The sequence below is a fragment of the Opisthorchis viverrini genome (genome assembly GCF_000715545.1).
Source record: "Opisthorchis viverrini unplaced genomic scaffold opera_v5_9, whole genome shotgun sequence".
NCBI lineage: Eukaryota > Metazoa > Platyhelminthes > Trematoda > Opisthorchiida > Opisthorchiidae > Opisthorchis > Opisthorchis viverrini.
The window spans coordinates 2,471,911-2,495,294 of NW_008751665.1; the positions used below are offsets into that span (position 1 = coordinate 2,471,911).

Genomic DNA, 23,384 nt, shown 5'->3' on the forward strand with positions numbered 1-23,384 from the left:
TTATTCGACACAAACCAGCAGGCTCTAACTTAATATAAGTAGTATATGATAGCTGTCGAAAGATTGCTCAGACAGCCCATTGCCGACTTTGTTCATTTGATTACAAGCTGTGATTTTAAATTGGCTTCAGAAAGTGATCGGCCAAATGAAGACATTTTGGACGTCCCTAAAATTTCTGTGCTGAAATATCTCCATTAATTTACAGCAGATTGTCGTACCATTCACTTCTATTCACTCATTCCCTGGGCTACCTGTAGTGTCCGTCCGAAACATATTATTTGACAGCAGAACCTGTCACGGGCTCCAGTTTCCAATATTTGGTACGTCATTTGGTACTCATTACACGAGTGTTTAACCTGTCCATTCAGCGTACATTTAAACCGCATAATACGGTTCAAATGATGGAGGGTTCAGTTTTTAATCTAGGCGCTTCTTGCTTCAGCCAAATTTTGCATTGTCCTTCCCCTTCTCGGCGTTACAGTTCTAGGTGAAAGAGTCGTAATGTCATCGGTGAATTGATCCATGTTTTGTTCTGCCTCTCTGATGGTACAATGGCTGAATGTTCCCGATGGATAGTGGGAAAATAGCCGCCTGTGTTTCCGGAAATTCTCAGTTGCTGGTCGTATAACGGGATATTCACACCTTGTTTGAAGAAATACTTGTGCTTCTCTGAAAGAAGCTCACGTGGCCCCCCTCCGATTAACCAGTGCTGCACACTAGGTTAGAAATGACCTTCTTTCGGATCGTTTAAGAAAATCCGAACTCCGAAACTTGATTTCCTTATATTAACACAATGACTATTTATTCTTTAATCAAAATACTAGGGAACCATGAAGGTTGAATGCTTCTGATGCGTGAGAAATGGGTTTGTCAACGCGGATGAAAACGGCATTGTTTGAGGTTCGAAATTTCGGCCTCAGTATAACACTTGGTAGATTCTTGGGCCAAAATTCCTTCGGATTGGGAAAAACGCTAAGTGACTAGGTCTCGAGGTTGGTCGAGGTTCAAGGCATACGGGGTACCAATCAGCAAGGTATCTATCTATCTTACTGACAGCAACCTAACTCAGTTCAAGGTCGACCGTTGGTGTCTATCTAGTTAGTACGAGTTAATGGAGGTCTCACGGAGGGCCTCGAGTTAATGGGCCGGGTTTGAGAATCTGGCTGTTCTGATTCCTAGTAACTGGAAGTTAGTTCACACTTGGATGACAACCACAATTTTAGGGATCTGTGCGGGTGAGTTAACTCTACGAAAATCGGGTTCGTTTTCCTAGTTGGACTTTCCACCCCAAACCACTTTTGTTAGTGACTCCAATTGGCTGATCATTGTATACCACCAGGTGTCATCTTCGATGATTTAAAACTACTCTCCACGCGCTCACCAGCTCCATGCTGTCTATTCCATACTAGGCGATCTCCACAGCCTCTGCAACTCTGTCGCTATGTTGTGAGTTTTAATCTCCGAATAAAATCGTTCACGTTTTTTTAATATACTCTTTGTCCTGTATCTAATGCATATCCTGCAGTCATCGACTGCTCGATCACCACCTGATATTCATCTACATTTTATTGATTCGTTCATTCCTGTATGCTTGCCAATTCCGGTGTTTTGTTCCCCGACTGTCTCTGAAGTGGTTGCACCGGTTTCAGTCACTTTAACCGGGAAGCAGCACTTCAGATATACGCATACTGAACCTGGAGAGTTTTACTTTCTGCAGCGTTGTTCTGGTGTTTAGCAAACGGAACTCTTTGTTTATTTTTGGCGAGTCAAGAAAGTTAGGGAGGTTTTTTGATGGGAATGGACTTCATCCGCATCTAGGGAGGGGCGAGATAGCTCAAGTGGTTGGAGCGCGAATTTACTGACCGGAAGGTTCGTGGTTCGAATCCAACTTCTGCCTCTCGACTTCCCCTGTCTAGGCTTGGGCAACCTGGCAGTATCCCAGCCCTCGTGCTTCCTTCGGGTGGCATGGCAGCTAAACACCGAAAGGGTGTTACAGCTGAACGATTTTTTAGGGATTCAGAATACTGAAATATTCGTAGAACCTGTGGACCTTATCACGCTTGATCACCACAAAGGTTATCATCTGAACAGCGCCATATGAACCCCATTGAGCAATCGTATCCTGCCAAAAACTTCCGTTCAAAGCCAAAACGGGGCATATGGAAGATCTTATTGTTGGGAGTATACAAACTAGACAAAAACCAGAATATTCAGGATTCAAGCGAACTTTCACACCCTCAGATTTTTCATTCAGAGAGAGCCGAGTCTGCTCCTACGGTGCTGTATCCACTCAGAACAACCGCTCGGCTACTGTCAAGGCACCCACACTTGGGACGTTGGTATGCGTCGAGATGTCATCAAAGCTCGCCAGAATTTTATCTACCTAGAAAAAATCCTGCAGCTTTGTTGGTAAAGTCGTATGAATTTTCAGTGAATGTGGTATTTCTAAAAGTCCCACACAGAACATGGTCATCTCGTGTAGCGATTAATTTTTGCCGTTCACTAAGGGTCACATTGGAACATCTGCCTTCGTAGCTTGCGGAGCTGTGACTGGATCATAATTTTTTAATAACACTAGCACTGGTCTCCAAATTGTCTTTCACTGATGTCAAAAGTCTGCCATCTTCATTCATATTCCTATTCGTTATCGAGGCGATAGTCCTACTGTTATTCCGTCGCTAACGTGTCGTTCAACCTCTTGTATGTAGTCACTCCTGTTCATAACTGTGACATGTCAATCAAATCCAGCAGGCTCTACCAACTACTGCATTATGGGATCTGAATTGCTTGAATGCACCAAAACAGTTCCTCTACTGATCAGAACATGACTTCATTTTGGAAGACCCGACCAAATACTGTATGTAGCACGCTTTTACCTCCATAGTTTGAAATTGCCCGAGCATCGTACAAAACGACGATTATCTGCTGAAGAAATGAGTTCCTTCAACACGGTGACAGAGGCAAACTCTTTAACTTTTGTAAGGCATGCAGTAAATCTTTCGCCGCTGGAACTATTGAGTGTTACTCACGAGAACGAACTTACGGGAAGCTGGGAATTTTATAAGCAAACCTACCCTGACTTCCTATTTCTTAATTCATTTGATACGGAATCAAAGGAACGCTATAGTTATAAAAGCCCAAAACCCGAGACAGAATCCATATCTCGCGCTGCCGAAACAGAACATACTAACACTGTCACGTAGATAGTGTTCAGCACAGCGACTGCAGTGTCATAGAACTCCCACAATATTGCCCACTAGTGCCATTTCGTTGGTTCCCTGAGTTCCAACCAGAGAAGCTAATCATATGGCTAAGTAAGAAGGAATGTGTCATGTATACTTTAATGGTTGTGATATGAAGGCTTTGCCAGAAGCACAACACGTAGGGGAAGTTGCGGTGGAATGCTTACCGCAACAAAGTCCGGTATGTGTTGAAATTTTGGTAGCTCAGGTGAGTTGTTGATCAGCTAGCTGTTGTTCTGCTCGCCGAGCTTGGCAACCGACTTGCAAACGTCTCGTCGTCATACGAGGAGACATCATCAGTGCGCAACTGAGTGGGCGATTCGTCTTTGCCTACCATCATCAGTTTGATTTGAGCAGGCGCCCACCAATCAAACCAAAGTATCAGGTTAACCGGCGATCGCAGGGAAAATTAAGGTGGTGCAACTAACTAACCAAGCGCAAGAAGATTAGACCACAATGCAAAGCAAATTGACTGAAGGCCAATAAGCGCAAGAGAAGAGGCTTCTAAAAATAGAAGGTACGGGAATAATCAACTGACCCAAAGGAAGGTATACCACAACGCAACAAAGATCGCAAATGGACCAATTTTTCGAACCACCCATCACGTTAAGGGGATAACAGATAATCGTCAAAACCACAACGCAACAAAGATCGCAAATGGACCAATTTTTCGAACCATCCAATCACGTTAAGGGATAACAGATAATCGTCAAATGCTGTATGAACGTTCGCAGGTAAAGTGGAAGTATCCACCCAATTGTGCAGTGAGGACGGCTCCTCATATGGCGACGGAAGTTTTGCAACTCAGTAGCCAAGATCAGTGAACAGAACAGTGAACAGCCATCTGATCAATAAACTAGCAAGTGGATTGAGTGTGTGATGTGTGCAAGACACGCTTCGTGGGTATGATTTAGAAGTGGGCTTAGCCATTAAAACGGAACTGGTTTCACCTGCGAAAATGGTCCACGAATGTGGAATGAAGAAAGACCTAGGAACTTGGACGGATCACGAACTGAAGATTTCATCAAACAAGAAAAGGATGCGATATGTCGATGAATTCCTTCGAGCTCTAATCAACACTGTATTTCGAACCACGGCTATGTAATTACACCAAAATACAGTTCTCTTATTGTCCAGAAAAATACTAAGCTGGAAAGCTCGCTCTTAAGTAGTAGGGCGTTTTTACTTCAGTAGTATGAAGCTGAATAAATAGAGACTTGTCTTTTGACGGGATCAATTCTTTCGACAACAACGACGTGGGATTACGCATATTCACCTTCGTGATCACCATATTATTCACCTGTTTCTCTGTACTTAGTGATTTTCACCTTGGCAGTGCAATATTTGGAGCTCCTGGTTATTGGGACTTTAGAACCGCGGTCAACTTCACTCGCAATCCCTCATCTCTCATTAAACAAGGCTTTCAAAAGACAAACTCAAAGTTTTTGTGGCATTTTTTCTCACCGAACAGTTCAATTTCTTTTATGACCCAAAAATTGCCGCCTTCACCTAATGATCTACCGGACAAAATAACCACACAGCAGTAGGTTACCGCAATGAGATACTGAGACAAAGTGACCAAGTGTTCAAACTTTACTCTTTGTTTATCGGTGGATCGCGACCTTCGATAGACTTAACCTCCGACGCTTCGGTGCCGAACGTCCGAAAATCTACAAGGGAGATGATGGTTTGGAAATCATGGATGAGCTGACATGCGCGATGATGGGTTTCAGCTAGTTTCTGATTAGTTGATTGTACGCGCTGTTTGAGGGATGACTTGGCCACTGGTTCAACAGAACCGATAAGTGTATCCGACGGCTTAAAAATCAGAGGTAAAAGAACTGTGCTTCAGGTGTTGTTGCAAACTGCAGTGAGTCTCCACTTCCATCACTGGATATCTTCCCAATGAAAAACCCGTAGTTTGATTTCCCGAATTGGAACTAAACGAAGGGTGAGTATTTTTGGAAAAGTTCAAAAAACACTCAGCAGTTTGTTGCTGCAACACACTAACATGTGAGGGCGAGCAGCAGTTGATCAGGAGAAACCCTGAGGTAGAAAGTCAGGCGTACCTTTTTGCGCTAACCCAGTTGCTAAAAATTTAACTGATCCACACAGATCCCTAAAAGTTTGGTCGTCATCCAAGTGTTAAATTCGACTCAATTACTAGTTAAATTAAGAAGGCCTTCGCTGAGGAGTTATTTATTAGGGAGTGCTTATTGACCAGTGACAGACTATTGGACAGAGAAGCAAAACTCTCATATGCATCTTGTTTACAAAAACTGAATATCCGTCCTCTCTTTGAACGCGTCCTCCTAAACTTTTCTGTATATTCATTGACTTTGCTCAAATTTTTGCTCAAATCCAATCAGATGCTACAAAGCGATTCCACGAATTCCGTAATAGATCTCACTTTTCAAGAGAGACAAAGCGGATATATGAGAAAACATACTACTCGCATGCCTCCCCCATCAGTAGTATCGCCGTTACACTAGGAACAAGAATAGCCAGATCCTCAAACCCAGGCAAAATTCGTGTAAACTATTAACTCAAGTCCCTCAGTCAGACCTTCACTAAGTCGCACTAACTAGATAGACATGAAAAATCTACCTTGCAATGAGTTAAGTTGCTGTCATTCGCTGATTGGTTCTCCATATGCTTCAAAACTCGATGAACCCCGAGACCTAGTCACTTGGCCTGACGAGGCTTTTTTTCGCTCAGAAATTTTGCCCACTATTTATGTCTGTGTATGAGGCGGGATGGCTAGGCCCGTGGTTCGAACCCGACCTCTGCCTCTCGACTTCCCCAGTCTGGGCTTGGGCAACCTGGCAGTATCCCAATCCTCTTGCTTCCTTCGGGTGGCATGGCAGCTAGGCACCGAAAGGGTGCTACAGCTAGACGATTTTTATAATTTTTTCATCTGCGTATGACTTTTTTAATTTTTCGAAAATGCTGATCTATTGATCGGTTCCAGGTGCATATCAGTTGTTTGACATGATGTGCTTCGGAGTGATTGGACTGGTTCGTTTTTTTCCTGAATTCGTCTTCCTTCCAATTTACCCAAGGCGCATCGTGCAACTGGTTAGACGGGATCTCACCGTGTCGCATGCACGTTAACTCCAGTTCTAACATTTTGGGTTAAAATGTTTGTTTGTCAATTTCCAGCTTGCTCGTTGAGATTCTCAACTTACTCGCACAAGCTTCGAAGCCATTTGTCCATCGAGGAATAGTTGTACAGTCTTTTTTCTGTTGTCTGGATGATGCGTATACGCACAAGTCATTTATTATTATACGTCGTTAGAAGTTCTACGCTCTCCCTTTCACGTTCACTTGCGTGTGTATGCGAATAAAACCGATGTAATTAACTGGACTAATGAATGAAGCACGTTTGAGATGAATTCAGCCTAGTGAATACAGCTAAAAATAGTTTGCTTGCCATTCACTGCGACCAACAAGGAATCAACTGTGAACACTAGTCACGTTACAAACACGAGTTTCTAGACTCCTAAGCACTGTTTCGATATCTTCAAATGTGCTCGATCCGCCATGATAGGACAGTTCAAAACGATATGACAGAACTGTGGTTCATATTTTGAGGACAACCCGAAACTGATCTGGAGTTACCAATAAAGTTTGGTACAGATAAGACCGTCTGCCCAAACGCTCACTAACTGTTGTCGAAAATCCAATGTGCTGAGGAAGACGTTCGAAATTTGTTATCAGTGGTGTTTACCTTACTCCACCTAAATTGACCTTCAAATGTTTTACCGTCTTCCTGGCCATAAACGCACTTATACACCAAAGACTGACATTTTTCAGTGATGTCCGCATGTTGTCAGGATTTGACGTTAGTGGCTTTCAGTGCATTGGCTCCAAAAGCTTTAATACAACCACACCAGTTGAATTTTCCAGCTCCATTCCGTGTAGGTTGCTGGGCGAAATTCATCCTTGCGGAACCCTTGCTGTTACACCTAGCTAATCAGCTGATCACGAAAGCACGTAAGTTTTACTGAAAAAGATTGATGTTCAGATAAATCGAGGGAGAAAAACAATCCATGTGTCCTTGATACCGTGTTCGCTCAGCGTCTCCTGCTTAAATGATTTTTCACACGTAGAAATCACTGTCAGTTTTTTGAACTTGCCTGTGTAAGTCATTGAAGGGTGCCATGTAAGAATATCGAGAATCTGATGTTTTCAAGGGCGCTACGGCACTCCACGACCAGTTTCATTCCTTCTGGGGGTCACCATATGAGCGTGATCCTCGAGTTTCCGTCAGCCCCATGTTCCACTTGAACCCGAATTGGATACATCGTACAGAAGCGCATATGTGTAGGTATATACATCGGCACACTCTCTACACGGATATATTTGGGTTAACACGCTTAGGGAGCAATCCGCAGGCATTGCCATATTATTAGTCTTATGTTAACTAATGTACACCTGTTGAATTTAACATTTGCGCATCAATGAACGTGGGAATAGCACTTCCAACAACATTCTAATTAGACTACTCAGAAATTAACAGTAACATAGAATATTAACTGTTTTGACCATAGTCCTGAATGTGTTCGTCGCCGTAAGATTGCCATAATTATTTTGCACCAAATGCAAAATCCACCAGCTGTTCCCCAACACATTATGGAATTATACTTAGCATAATGCTCAATAAGTCGACCTTGAGTTTAACAGGCAATACCCCAGTTTTCGAGCAGCGAACTAGTTTATCATATCCTAGTCACGAGAAGGTCAATAGCTAAGGTCCACGTCCATAACTATAACGGACGACTGTACTGTAAACTCACTGCATCAGTTGTATTCGCTTGAACTCAATCCCTTGTCAAACCCACTTGAAAATCAAGGAGGTGGTCAAGTCATTTCTCGAACACAGAATAGACAGTAGGAGGGGGAAAACGAGGAATAAATCTATCCTAAACTGTGTGTCACATTCACAAGAGTTGCTTGAACATGCGAGGCCGGCCAAAAAGAAATAACATAACTTCTTTTCCAGTCAAGATAATTCGGATGAGCTTGCGTTTCTCGGAATAGATCAATAATCTGGACAGTTTACATCAGCACAAGCTATCAACCACGATTTTTTGATGTTTTACTTGAAGCTAAACTACCACCGATCAACGCTCTCTATTCATCTTATCTGTAGCAGTTTAAAGTTGAAAAAGTACTTCTCATGACTCAAAAAGGGGCGAAACCCCGAGTTTACTGTTGCCTCTCTTTGGTTTGGGCTCCCTGAAATGATTCTGTCGGGACAGCAACTTTGTTCGGACGTGAGTGATTTGAATGGCATTTTCACAAACCACGAGACTACCGACAAAAAGCGCTTTGCAGCACTCGTTAATTAATTAACACTCCCGTTTGGTACCGCACTTCGTTCTTTAAAAGTCAGCCAACTACGGCCGACTACCCAAATAAGCTGAATCCCGAAATTCGATGTGTCTGTATTTATGGTATCCGGCTAAGCCACTCTGTCTAGCGTAGAGCTCAATGTCATTAAAACCGTGGTTTGTAGGAAGAGTTCTGTAGGCCTTCCAGTCGGGATTCTCACCGTGCGGATAAAGACCTTAAAGCCCGGAAGTACTGTACAGATGTTTCATCTCTTTGAGGAATCATGAAAGATGCACATCTCACCAAACTTTAGGGAGTTTCAAAGCCGCAATCTCCCCACTAGCAGTTAAATACTTGACACTTCGACTCAGGTTAACAGCGGTTGATCAGCTCCACTTATCCTTCAGTTACAAAATACACGTGGTCACATGCTGTATAATTCTTTGAGTGAGGACTTCTCAGGCTTTATTCACCCAACAGGCCATTCTTAGACTGCCCATTTGGGAATTTTATCCTGCATTATGTGCTTCCAATGATCTAGCAATCGAAGCTGGTTTTGGATCAATTTTTCCTTGATTAACCTTTCCTGGCCTTCCAAAGAATTTTTGAGTGAATTATCCGGTCAGTCTAACGTCTACTTGATCTGCATAACCCTCTGTGGGCACCGCGGATGAAATCGGTCATGAAGTACATCTCGCGGACGTAAGAAAGTGAGGGGTTCAGAGGTAAGACGAATGAAGCTGAAACGGGATACTACAAAGTGGAATCAATCGTTGAGTGCCACAGTCCTGCAGATTGGGGTGAAGTCGCCAGTAAAGGGCAGTAGCCTTCAAACCAGGCTTGTAAACGATTTGAATCGGGTGGGTGACAAGCCCAATGCTGATTATTAGATGACTACTCTTCTCCGTTTCAAAGCGCTCCCATGTACGTTGGATTTACTTACCGGCCGGATAAAATAATGTGGCCTCGCTCAATTCTCGTGCCAATATCAAAATCCGGTGATCAAGTCACAGCCTGTACCATAGAAAAGAAAGACTATAAGAGTTTGAAACCTTTGTTTATAAAACTCCCAATGCACAAGTCTTCTGCGTCTAACGAATCAAATACTTTTGTATGGTTAAGCATTGAAGCTTACAGTGCTTGGTTGTGTAGCTAATCCACCAAAGTGATACAAGACCTTTTTATTAGTTTCGTTTGAAATATCTATCGCCAAACGATGTACTAGCATGACAGACGAAGTAATCGTCAGTTTCTCGTCTTTTCCCTATTCTTCTTATTAAAGGTATCACATCCACGGTTTCTGAAGTTTTCTTAGTTTGGCGGACAATCAGTCATTTTCCGGGATCTTCCTGTTTCGAAATTGAGTAATTAAAATCTGAATCTTTAAACCTGGGTGAATCGTTCAGGTGGCTATTCTTCATATGTTGTGACACTGGATTTAGCTGAATCCGTTCATTTCACGAAGAAAGATTAAGCGCAGTGGGGAACCAATGCGCCTAGAGAGTTGGTGAGTCCTTAATTGGTCCGGAATTCAGGAATTGAATGACTTTCGCTGCGCAAATTTTTCTTCAATTTTCCAGGGAACTTTCGAAAAAGTTCGTTCATTCAACCCTTAAACATGCAAAGTCTGAGACATGGCTGCACACTTCATTCAACCCTTAAACATGCAAAGTCTGTGACATGGCTGCACAATAAGCCAGAAGCTGTCTGAATCCTGTTCAAATCCTGCAGACCAATCATCTGAGTATTTCATACGGAGGTCAACACAAGCCAAGGTCATTCAGTCAGCAAGCTTCATCTGGTTCAGACTGGCAGATGATTGGTGGAGGCAGTGCAAACAAACAACATCTGCCTGAGATAAATTAGCTAAGGACCAATCAAAAGTCAAACCAGTCGCAATCAGGCGAACTCGAACGGCCAACGCACGGACCAGAAGAGCGTCGAGGGAGATTCTTATTACATTATTACAAATGTAGCGATTTTGCTTAACAAAGTGAGCTTCCGGGAGCAAAATGAAGCTTTTTCTTGACCGAGTACCGGAGACAAAAGGCTCCGACTCCTGGTGACTCCTGATAAGATACAAAGAGACTGGACCTTACCGTGGTGTGACGGTTTGCGCACCTCAGTGATTCATTGAGCTATACTGGAGAGTGTCCCGTGACACTCACAGAATCTCTCATACCAGGTTGGTCAATGGTTACAGGTCTGACGAACACAGTCTCCTGACCCTCCAGGTTTGGGGTTGGAACATGTGACGACTTGTGTCCGTAGAAATGATAATGCATTTGCATTTCCCGCGAAACACCGCTACCTTGCGGTTAGGCTTTTAAGCCAAAGGCTTTGGTTGGGGACCATAATCGTCCTCCTGTTTAGGTGTGGGCGCCCTGACAGTATCTCAGCCCATACAACCATGAACTGCGCATACACAAATAAACTCCTGGTAAGACGGGTTGCTCCGACTCGAATCGATCCGTACATAGATGCGCAGGACAAATTCTTCAGGTTTCTGATCAAAGGCGCATTTTTTCATTGCATTACCCCTGCCAAACCGACTGTGTTGTGATGATTTCATTCGGCCACTTGTTTCCGATTTCGCCTCCTATTAATCCATTCTTGTTATGGTATAGCGTTCCTCTACTGGCCGCTAAGTGGTCGATTTCGAGAAATTCTTGGCCTGGGGTCTCCTAAAATATCATCAAAATTGCAAAGATTTCCGGGTTTCCGAGGCTCATGTCAAAGAAGGAGAGGTTGTTTCAGAGCTTCGAAAATCTGTCAGAACAAAGCGAGTTACAGTCATCTTCAGGCACGTAAAGCAATTAAACCCTTTTGAGTGAATCTGTTTAAAAACTGCGGTTTATCCGGGATATCTGTACATTCAAAAAGTGAATTCTTGTTATGGTAGCGCTCCTCATTCCTTTAGGCTGATTTTGGTACTTCAACATGACTCCCTTCAGAAAGAAATAATCTAACGTTCAGACCAGGAGAATAATTTGATTCCTGGTGTGACTCTAACAAAAAAAATCATTTTTTGCTAAAGACCATGGCTACTTTTAGATGTCTTGAGTGTTGCGCGTTCTAAATCAATAAATCAATGAATTCAAGGTGAAGAATGCAACCGCTGATCAAACTAGCAGGTTCAAATCTCTGTTGTTCAATTCCTACGTGTCATCTGAAAGACTTACAAAACAATCAGGTTTAACCATAACCTATATGCGGAATGCTATCTAGATGAATAAAGGTATTTTAGTAATGCATTTGCCCCTAATTATTGACCCCAACAATGATGATGATGAATACGATAAGACTAGAAAAGAAGTCGTCGACAGGTAGGCACAGCCTCCGAGTTTCCGTCAACCTTAAGTTCTACTTGAACCCAAGTTGGATTGTTTTCGAGAAAGACACTCATATGCAAATCAATTTGGTTTTCACGAGAGACTCGCTTGTGATATTCTACAACTGAATGTGCTGCACACAGCCCGCCTCATGTTTCAGTTGGCACGATATTCGAGAAATCGCAGTATATCTTCATAAAGGAAACTACTCATAAGGTTGCTGGTTTGCAAGTGAGTGTATTTCTCCAAAAAACAGTTCAGTTTGGGTTCATAAGGTTGACGGAAACTCGGAGACTGCGCCTAGTTGATAAGCCCCAAGAAGTGCGAAACCTGTCGTGGGCTGTCGAAGAGTTTTCAGCAACCTTGTGAGTAGTTTCCTTTATGAAAATATACTCCGATATCTCGCATATCGTGCCAAATGAAACATGAGGCGGCCTGTGTGCAGCACATTAAGCTGTAGACTATCATAAACGAGAGATTCAATTGGGTCTCTCGTGAAAACCAAATTGATTTGCAACTGGATGTGTTTCTCAAAGTCGTCAACAGTTTTAATTCTATATGAATCAGACCGAACAATCTTGGACACTAGTCATCTGTCAAAAGAAACAGTCCTTGCGTTTTTATCTAATCCTTCGTTGATATATTGAAGAGTGCCAGATATGTTGCAATCAGGTGTTTTTTTTCAGATATCGAGTTGGTTCGTTGATCAATCTCCATTGCTGTTCAGTTTGAAAAGCCGGATCCTAAAACAGGAAAAACTCCCTCCGGAAAAGTTCGCGAAAACAGTGCTCGCCAGAATTCCACTTCTTTTGTGGTAATGAAAAGAAAGCAGAATTTATCAGCGGTACTTAAAGAATAAACTAAAACGAGGAACGAGCACCGAGTCTGGGAACAGAAAGGTGGGATGGGGACTCGGTTAAAAAACTTACATATTTGAAAGGGCAAGAATACTTTGGTGTACTTTTGAACAGCATTCAAATATGACCAACATATTGACATAGGATGCAACTGGTGGCATCATCCCAAAATTGCTTGAAAACTCACTCAGCACAGCTCTCAGCGACGACCGGCTAGTCCACGGCCGTGTGTTCATTTGTGGGAGAGAATACATGTAGTACTCTCATGATCATGCGTAATCATTGACCAGTATTACTTCCGAAATTTGTGATCCTTCACCTAGCTAGCTCACAGCGTGTGCTTCTTGAGTTGGTCCATCGACTGACTGTTCAGTCGATGATAAGGTCGGTCTTCATTGGACAAGTCACCTGAGCAGATTACTTAGTCCTTTGGCGTCATAGGACAATTTTCGTATTAACTTGGATCGCGCTTCTTTGCAATGCAGACTTTAACATCCTGATTCCACTTAGGTGGGGTTGCAGTCCGCTGTGATAAATGCCGTAGCTGGATTCCAACCAGCAAAATACACTCATTAGCAAACAAATTCGGTTTTGCGAGCGACTCGCCTGGGACCCAGCTGAATCTCTCTTTTAGGACATTCAACGCAACGGTTTCCCCACAGTAATCCAGGCTCGAAGAAGCCAGACACTCGCCGATCTTCTCTGTTTACTGTGTTTTAACTCAAAGCACTTTCGGGATGGTGAACTGTGTTGCAACTGCACCATTTCTGCGTGAAAATGGACCCAGGCGTGTGAATGTTAGTCATAGATAGATATCCAGACGCTGAGTAACAGGTGGAAGGCTGCGTAACAAGAAAATCAGTTTGAAAAAGTCTGAATGCATCGACAGTTGAATTGAACATTACTTTGTGGAGACCTCGTTCTGTAAATGAAGTCGGTCGATGCTGAAAAACCGAGTGCTGTACAGCCGTTTTTCATCCTTATTGAGAATCATCAGCGGTACATAACTCAGGAAACTCCGGAGAGTCTCGAACCCGCGACCTCCTCGCTAGTAGTTTGTAGCCATTTGGCCACAAGTGGCTGATCAGTAGTGTGATTAACTCGTATTTAGACAGGATATAGTGCCGCTCACCCTTCAGTAAGTGGATCCACATCAAATGGTCACATGTGTTGACTAATTCCTCGAGCAGTTACTTCTTATCCTGTCTAAATGTGAGTCATTCACACTGCTGATCAGCCAAATAGTTAAGTGTTCAGCCTACAAGGCAGGAGGTCGCGGGTTCGAGACTCTCCGGGGTCTCGCGAGCTACGTACTGCTGATGATTCCCAATAGGGATGAAACAGCTGTACAGTACTTCTCGACTTCTCAGCATAGATTGGCTTCACTCACAGGACGAAATCTCCACAAAAATCCCAAATCTCCTCACACCACCAACAATGAGGATGTACTATGTGGACCTTGCCAAAGAAAGTACTGCAACAAGACTGCATGTGGAACTCTAAACCCTTCGTTTATGTGAAACTGTGCACCAAACGGCACAATTGAGTTTGGTAAGGCTTGCTATTTTGTTGTTTGTGACAGACGTGTCTACAACATCTGGACCTGTGACAACGTTAGGCGCCTGTATAAATTATGCGGTGCTGAACGAATTGACCATATTCCACCCCTGACGAAGCGGCATCTGACCTAGTGCGCTGTGATGAGAATACTTGTTCACTAGTCATGTAAAACGCACTGACCAACTCTCTGTTGGGCCAGATGATTGCGTAGAATTATTTTTGTATAGGTCATCTGGGAATCTACTTTTTTGTGAGGGTCAAGTGAACTTTAAGAGTGTTAAGCCCTCCTAATCGCACACAAATAGTTCAAGTTGTTGGTCTGTTAAATTCGTTACTGGCCTGGATGACTAGTCGAGGCCATACATATTAGATTGGGACATTGACAAAAGAACTTCGAAGCTTGTAGATGGCGGAAATGAAACTGTCAACAAGGACAGTAAATTAGGGCGCGATGAAAACAGTAATCGATATTGTAGTTTGAGCAGTGCTAAAGCTCATCCTCCCGAATCCTATCGGAGCTTCCACATGCCAATGGGGATAGAGCTGCTTCACAAACAACGCGAAAACTGTCCAACCGAATGAGTTGAAAGCTGGAGTGACTGTTCGAAATGAACAATGTGAGCGTGCTCCCTGTTCAGTTGTGAAAATTCAGGTACATCCAGCATCTACTGGTGGGGTAGTGGCAATACGCTCGCCTCGCATGTCAGCTGTCCGGAGTTCAACCCCCGGCACGGCCATTGGGTATGCACTGTCGATGAACTCTAATGAGAGCTCGAGTCCAGTGCTTCCCCCCTTTCAATGTGGACCTACCAGGATGACTGTTCGGACGAGAGTAGTGTGAGAGTGGATTCGACGAATCCACTACTCATCCGCAAAGATTTACAAGAGAAGCATGAACCTGGAAACCGCTACATGGTGAAAATCCACATGACAACATGGGTGGAACAGGTGCATGAGTGTAACGGTGGATACTACTGATGAAGCATGCGAGTAGTATGTGATTTTCTCACAACTCCGCATGGTGTCTATTGAAAAGTGAGATTTGTGAGGGAATTTGTGGAATTGCTTTGTAGTATTCGTTTATGTTTGAGTGATAGTCAATGAATATCCAGGAAAGCTCAAGAAGAAGATGGATACTCAGTTTTTATAAACAAGATGCATTTGAGCGTTTTGCTTCCCTGTCCAATACTCCAACACTTCAGTTGGTGTTTCCCAGCGAATGATCTCGCAGCAAAGGTCCTTCTTTCGTGAGTAAAACGGTCTGTACGTTAAGAATACATGTCATTCAGAGCGATGAGGTTAACGCAGGTTATCAGTGGAGGAATTACTTTTTGTCCGTGGTTAGGTATACCGTATAACACATCTTCGGCTCACAATCGGGCGAATTCCTCTGGTGCTGTCCTATCGATCGGCAATGCATAAATGAGCCAGTAACTTCCAGGTATCAATGAGTTTGATAGCATTCCTTTGCACATTGTAGTGAGTTGAGCTGCAGCATAACTCGAAATATCATAAGTGGTCAGACTGAAACATCCAAGGAAGAGACTGGTTAACCAACCTATATCGGGACACTGAACATGTGTGCTCAATGTTGGTTTCCTAACCTCCCTTGAGTTCCCGGGATGTAAATAGTGCGAACCTTTCGGACTAAATCAAAAACTGTATCAATACATTTGAACTGTTCTTCATTCTCGTGAGACTACCACATTGGTTTCTGAGAGGAATTAGCCAATGTGTACCGGATTACCCGTGATTGGATGCATGCGCACGGAATAACATAACTGCTCGATCGCAGCAGTAAATCCGCTCAATGAGAGATTTCTAAATGAACCATTTTGTTCTACTCTCACGAACTTGACGATTGCATTGAACTGAACCATAGAGGTTCAGTTCCATTGATGAACTCGTAATGAGAAAAGGATGTTCTTGCCTCTCATGGGTAAAATGAATATTGCTCCGTTCAGTCTAAAAGACCCTTTTAAAGCCGCTACAGATAACCAATGAAAGGTCTATAATGGCATTGGAAAACAATGAATTAAGACAGCTTTGCACTCTTTGTTACCTGAACGTAAGCGCCTAGACCATGTGCGTCTCAGGTCGTCACCTGAGCGAGGTAGAACAATTTCAACACCATTTTGACTTCTATAGTGTATGAAAAAAACACAAGTCACATTGTTCTGCTAAGTGATTAGTGACTGGATGGCACGAGGAGACCAGAGTTGTCATTAAAGTACGCTTAAAGCAGAACGTTCCTTAAAAGTGAACAAGGCAAGGTCTTTTTTCAGTGTGACAACAGACTTCTTCCACTAGTCGTTTTGGGGTGTTTAAACGCACTGCCGCAAGCAATTATCCCAATGCAACGTTTACGCCGAGGAAGTCATGATTGACCAGAGAGGATTTTGACAGCAGTTCGGTTCAGTCATGCTACTTTGCTAACTGGGAAGTCCAGAACAGGAACACGGCCGTTCAAACGAGAGTGGTGTGGCCATGAACAAACACAGCTATCCCCCAAAACCCCAAAATCGCAACTTTGCATTTTCTAGAAAGTGCATATGCACATTTGATAGATACAGACCAAAATATCCTGTCTCTGAAGGCCACTCCGTATACGCGAATGTTGAAAAAAAATCCAGCGACTGCTCATGAAAACGTGCTTGACCAAAATTCAGCAGCAGTTGATAACTTGCTTTCTGTGGCGCTTCTGGAGTTGGTGTACAGTATGTGGCAAGTCGAACTTGATTACTGTGATGAATAAATCGTCGGAGACTATCCAGATGTCCACAACCAGTTTCGCCAAAGTTGGAACCCCAACGGCATTTCACTGACACATGCGTCAACCAGGTGAAGGTCCCTTTACCTACGGTTGGATTACACCTGACCACTGGGATCTGCCATATTTGGCGCGTTGGAGAACTTGGATGTAACTCTACTTCCCGGAAAGACAATGCGCGCACCTTTTGTGAATACACTGACGGGTTAGGAAGACGGTGGATCGTTGGCCGGTCAGCTGTCCAATAGTCTTCGATCTGCTACGCACAACTACGCTCCCCAATAACGCACTGATGATGTCACCTCGATTGGTGATGAAACCTTTGCAATCAAATTGCCCAGCTCAGCGAACAAGCCAACGACCAGTCTTCGATATGTTTGGTGGGATGCAATACACAATTTTATTAGCCACGTCTTTGTTCACTGTATGACCACTTTCAGCCAGTTTATTGGCGATGCAACGTACACTCCCCGTTGTAATATGGGCACACGAATGTCCACCGATCTGGTCCTCGTACGACCCACACAGTCGGCAGACTACCAACAAACGTACGTAAAAAACACCATAGACGAGCTATGGACTAATGCCTTTTCCTTAAGTTCTAGACAAATCGTACGGAGACTATGAAATAGGACATTGGCGTTCGCAGCACAAAAGGTCTCGGCAAGACTAACTCTGCCATAAATTCATAAGAACCATCTTCTCTTAACGGTGAACACAAAAACAACTCGGAGCTTGAAAAACGCGTTTATCGATGAGATTATCATGTAGCAATACACCTGTAAGGTATTGGTTGTTTTCGTGAGTCCACTCTCCAGCGCGTCCGGACTACAAATTCTATGGGCTGGATGAAGAAGGGTTCTCTTTCTCACGGAACAGAAACCGTCTGAGGTTTTGACGGATTCTCAGCTGCAGCGTGCTATCGCTCGGTAAGATCCTGATCAACAAATTGGAAGGCCTTCTCTTCTTCCCGGTTTGACGGGAAGGCGGTGACTGAATGGGCGCAAGTGAACGCACTTTGGATGACGGCCATTTAGATAGTTACTGTTGATCATAATCTAGCGGAATGATGTGAAGTGGAGGGCAATCCATGGTGCCCTCAAACGGTTCAAACATAACCGGACAGCTGGTACTACGATCTGCCGACTGAACCAGTCTCTGCGCTCACAAAAGTTACTGACTACCATAGCCAACTACCAGGGTAACCCAACTACTCATACAACTGTTTCACTAGACAGCGCTTCATCCAGTACCGCGCGTTTCTCTTTTATTTAACCATTTGTCGGCTTGGCATGTGTTCTACCTTACCAGTGGGTATATTTGAGACAGGCAGTACGTCTGCAAATATCATGTACTTCCTAAAGAGCCACTTGGCTACCACAGAGAACTGTGGGGTCGTTTGATCCACTCGAATAAAGAATTCTCCCCAGAAAAGTACAGTTAGACTGAGGTAACCTTAATTTTTAATTTAATTAATGAATGTAGCGATGTCTACACATGGTATCAAAAGCTTGAGCCAATAAACTGTTTAGGCAAATAATCATCTCTGAGATTCTACACGATTCACTGAGAAACGTCTGTAGTGTTAGGCGATGCACATGCATGTGGGCGGAACATTGTTGTGAATTGGCAAACCGCCTTCTTGTTGTGTGACACCTCCATCAAGGTGGAATTTCTATCCTACCTAACCCTCGTGCTCACCTTTTCAACACGTCTATTGTACAAACCAAGGCAGATTTAACATTTGCTACAGTCGGTTGTTCAAACCCAAGTCACTCTGCTGCGCAATCTAACCGCATTTTTTCGAATGGTAGTCAAAAACCAAACCATTGTAGGGTAAGGCAAAACCAACCCACGACTAATGTGCAGCCTAACCCTTGTTGTCCTCTTCACTCTGAGCAGTATTATGAATTGAACACAGTGTATTATACCATAAAATATTAAAACATGTTTATTTAACGTTCGGTATGACCAGCCGGCTGGTGAACTTATATGTCCAACAAGGCTCTCAACACCAGAGATTAATTGTGAACTAGCGTTGTTTTTCACTTCCAAATGTATCATCCGCAAAAAAAGTAACATAGGCGCGGAAACTGCCATAAACTAGCAGCGAAAACTTGGATATAAAAAGGCAGGTCAAAATGCCCAAAGTATATCGTAGTAGGTCGGAACATTCTGCACAGGTAAAAGTTCACATAGAGAATGCCACAAGACACCTGCAACCCACAATCTTTTGGGTCCCATTGTGGTTCGGTCTCTGAATGATTGCATGAAACGCCTGATACCCCAGTTGATGGGTTACGTAGTAAAATAGCGATCGACACAACCAAGGACAGGTTGCGCACTAATCAAAGTGACCAACTAAGCGGTTTCAGTTGATTTGACAGTGTGTGGTTCGGAGCCGTGTAAAAAAGATGGAATAAACTGAAAGGGTGACTAACCGGTGGAAGAAAGGCGAATTAGATTAAAGTCGCCCTGCCATATCCCCTTGTGCGTAGTTAAAGATTTGAACATACCGTTTTTGTTACGTATACTGAGCGAATAATGATAGAAATTCCCCACACAAGAGAATGGACTTCAATGGTTCCCTTAGGGAAGACTTTGCCTATGAGACAACGCTCGACTAAACATCAATCTGAGCAACTACACACATTTGCACATAAATTTGATTTTCTATGGAGACCCATCTGAAATCCGGCTGAGTCTATCGCTTACGATATTCTTCACTTGAATGTCCCGCCTCAAGTTCAATTCGATTTATCGCAATACATTGCACAAAAGTGACACACTGCGCATTAATTTTGGGAATTCAGTTTACGCACCTGAAATACTCAGACATGAACAAACTGTCACACTGTGATTATTCTATCAACCACGGTCCGTCACTACCGATGGGCGAACAGGATACCCATGTGTGACCTAGTTTTACAAGGTTGAGTCAGTCCAGTTCCGGTCGACACGGAGTTTCAAGTAGAACCAAACCACGTCTTGACAATAGCCCGGCCAAGAACAAAAACGGTATGATAACAAACGCCGAACGATTTTTACTCATTTAGGTGCCAGCACAAAGTGAATAGTTGGAACTTTCAGCATACTGCGTCCTTCGTCCATCCAACTAACCGCAACTGAGTAGCAGATAACAGGTGACTTTCAGTGCTGATATGAGGATCGCAACAACGGGAAAGTCTCTGGTGTGCTGTCCTGGGTGAAGCCACCAGTTCAAAATGGGGGTGATTGGTAGGGGGCTGAAAAGTAGGAAAAAACTGTGGTCTTGGAATGCACACTCAGAGGGGTGAGTCTATGTGAACCCATTAAAACAAGTTCTACAAAGTTCAGGAATCACCGATTGACGGACTAAGCAAGCTTGATAAACTACCAGAGAGTGCTTCTGACCAACATTAGTGTTATATCTGCTGATTTGCCCGCCTGTGGTATCTGCTGCTGACCCGCTCCAGTCCCTAGTGTCGGAGAGAAAAAGGCTCACGGAAGGAAACACGATAGCTATATTCCAACAAAGTGGTTGCGAGAGCGCGAGTGCGAAAAGTACAACGGTCTCAAACTTTTTATTGGAAGGACGCTGTCTGAACTTGGTCCAATGCAGACGCACGCGGTCTGGCTTTAGTACGAGGCAGCGACGTGTTGCATATTGCGGGGGCGTTGTCTGACCTTAATCAGTGTTGACTCGCGCTGTCTGGGTTTGATGCAAGGCCGTGACGCGCTGCATATTGAGGGGGTGTTGTCTGTCTGGTCAACACCTAGCGGAGCTGAGAGTCTCCGTAGATTCCGGGCATTCGGTGGTTGCTTTCAGGAAGCTGACCTTCCTGATAATTAGTGAATTCCTTTCACGGAGAATCCTTCTCACGAAAAGACAATTTGATTGGTCCTGGAAGTGTTCGCTCTCTAGGTATACCTCCGACACATGCTCCCAATTTTCGCCTACGATTCGGAGCTTCAGTAGGTAGTTTAGAGATCTTTGGGAAGCTACTTTGTATGTCTCATCATTTACTCGATACTGATGACTACAAGTTTCAGCACGGAATATTAGCTCAAGCAACCTAGGTTCGTTTCCAATAAAACTTGATGGCCACTAGAAACGCGCTGTGAAGGACGTGACTGGTGCGAGATTAGTACTGTACTACATATTAAGGGGATGGTGAACTATGATATGGGTAAGCAAACGGCCGGAACGACTCCGGCACTGTGTTTTATTTATCATTTGAGAACTGGCGACCCTACATACAATCACTCGGCTTCGTAAGTCATTCGGACATTACTAATAACCAAGTGATTAATCCTAGACATTGGTTTGTGCTGCATGATTCACTTGTCAGAGTACTAATTTATTTGGTTTTTTGTTGTTCGATACCGACTATTCTAAACGTGTCCATGCTGTCTGGAATGCATTTCAAATTCGTCATTTCGCCCCAAAGTGAAAAGCGAAAAGCAACTGACGATAGAACTGTGACGTTCATGACCCTATGTTGTGTTCTTGCTGAGTAAGTTTCTATTGGTTTGTTCAGTTCCTGCTCTGATCATTACAAGTCACGTTTTTTTTCAGACGCAACTGTATTTGCACCACACATTTGTTTCCGAAATCACAGACTCCAATCTTCAAGGACAAGCACTAAATATGACAAAGTTTGTCGCTCATCACTGTTTTCGCAATTTCTGAAACGTCCGTCTGATGCGTGCGAAACACAACTGTCTTTGTGACAATACTGGTGCATGACGCGCTGAGTCTCGCCTGTTTTATCAAAATAACAGCGACTATGCGGTCATTTTAGTCCGTGGAATACATTCCATTTCAACACTGTCCAAACCAAATGACTGAGGTCAAGGCTAATGCATAATTTCATCACTAAGCTGTCTGCAATTCACCTGAAATTTCATCAAAATCAATTATACCTTTTCGATGCAAGGTCCCGAAGGTCGATGGTTCGAACCCAACCTCAACCTCTCGACTGGTCATGTCTAGGCTTGGGCAGCTCCTATGCTTTCTTTGGGTGGAATGGCAGATAGGTTGTTAAGGCTGAATGAGTACTATATAATTGCCATCGTCCACTATGTATTGTTCACTGAAGCAATCGAGTCCCTCACAGAACAACACAGAATAGATCTCCCCACTTTAAATCCATGTTGAAAGTTGTGTTTGAAACTAGCCAACAGCCGGATTGTGTGACAAAAATGCTTGTTACAGGTTATTCATCCGTGTTCACCCAATACGGAGAGATACGGGCAACCTGTGTAGGCTTTTGCAGGATCATCATCACGCGTACATCATTGGGCTAAAAATGTAGAGCTGCAGGATACAGACCTACACAAAGTGTGTAACCAGAACTTGCAATATTAAATTCCCCGTGTTTTCGGGCACTAATGTGATGTCAACACGTCTCGGGTCACCGGGGGCACAGCCAAGTTAAAAAGCCTTATTGAACGATGAAGTGCATGATCGAATAACGTTGACAGACGCAGTTATGGTTTGCTATTGAGGAGAATACCGAATACTACTGATGGGGCGTGCGAGTAGTGCCTTCTCGTAAATCCACTTCACTTCTCTTGAAAAGTGAGACCTATTACGGAGTTTGTGGAGTCGCCCCATAGCATTTGTTTGCATTTGAGTAATGGTCAATGAATATCCGGAAAAGTTCAGGAAGACGCGTTCAACGAGAAGATGGATATTCAGTTTTGTAAGGAAGATGCATATGAGAGTTTTGCTCCCCTGTCCGATAGTCTGTGATTGTTCAGTTGGTGTTTTTCAGTGAACAACTCCGCAGCGAAGGCCTTCTTCCTTTCACTGGTAGCTCAGGTAGCGCAAATGGTCGTTGGTTTGTTCGCCGAGCTGGGCGCCTTGCTTGCAAACGCTTTATCACCAATTGAGGTGACGTCATCAGTGCGCCCCCTGGCAGCGCAGTGATGATATCACCTCGGTTGTTGATGAGACATTTGCAAGCAAGTTGCCCAGTTCAGTAAATGAAACCAGCAATCAAAGTTTCACAATCCAGTGTTCAATAAAAGGTTAACTGTGTCATGATAGAACAACGGCAGTTGCCGATGAAAAACTATATTCAAGCCGCACAACGTCCTTTGTGTTTGGACTGTGCAGTTGTTGATTGTAAGCGAACAAATTTTACTAGCTACCCGTCAGTAAATAGTGTGCCTCCAAAGATAGAAATTGGATCCAAATGAATTGTCTCCGGGTAGTGTCCACATTTGTTGTCATGTTTGGACGAAACGTATCACGTGACGCTATATATATATATATATATATATATATATATATATATGG

At 43.5% G+C, this 23,384-nt stretch overlaps 2 protein-coding genes across 2 annotated transcripts; one reads left to right on the forward strand and one right to left on the reverse strand.

Moving 5' to 3' along the window:
- Positions 1-14,869: 14,869 nt before the first annotated feature.
- T265_12665 (hypothetical protein) lies at positions 14,870-20,930 on the forward strand (the record flags this gene model as incomplete). The annotated part of the gene is given in 4 exon segments (XM_009164847.1): positions 14,870-15,165; positions 17,539-17,646; positions 20,561-20,708; positions 20,721-20,930. Coding segments are annotated over 4 exon segments (762 nt in total), but the record flags the coding sequence as incomplete, so codon positions are not given.
- Positions 16,830-22,067, reverse strand: T265_12664 (hypothetical protein; the record flags this gene model as incomplete). Its single annotated transcript, XM_009164846.1, is given in 5 exon segments — positions 16,830-17,070; positions 20,219-20,343; positions 20,475-20,759; positions 20,765-20,862; positions 21,977-22,067. Coding segments are annotated over 5 exon segments (840 nt in total).
- Positions 22,068-23,384: the final 1,317 nt, after the last annotated feature.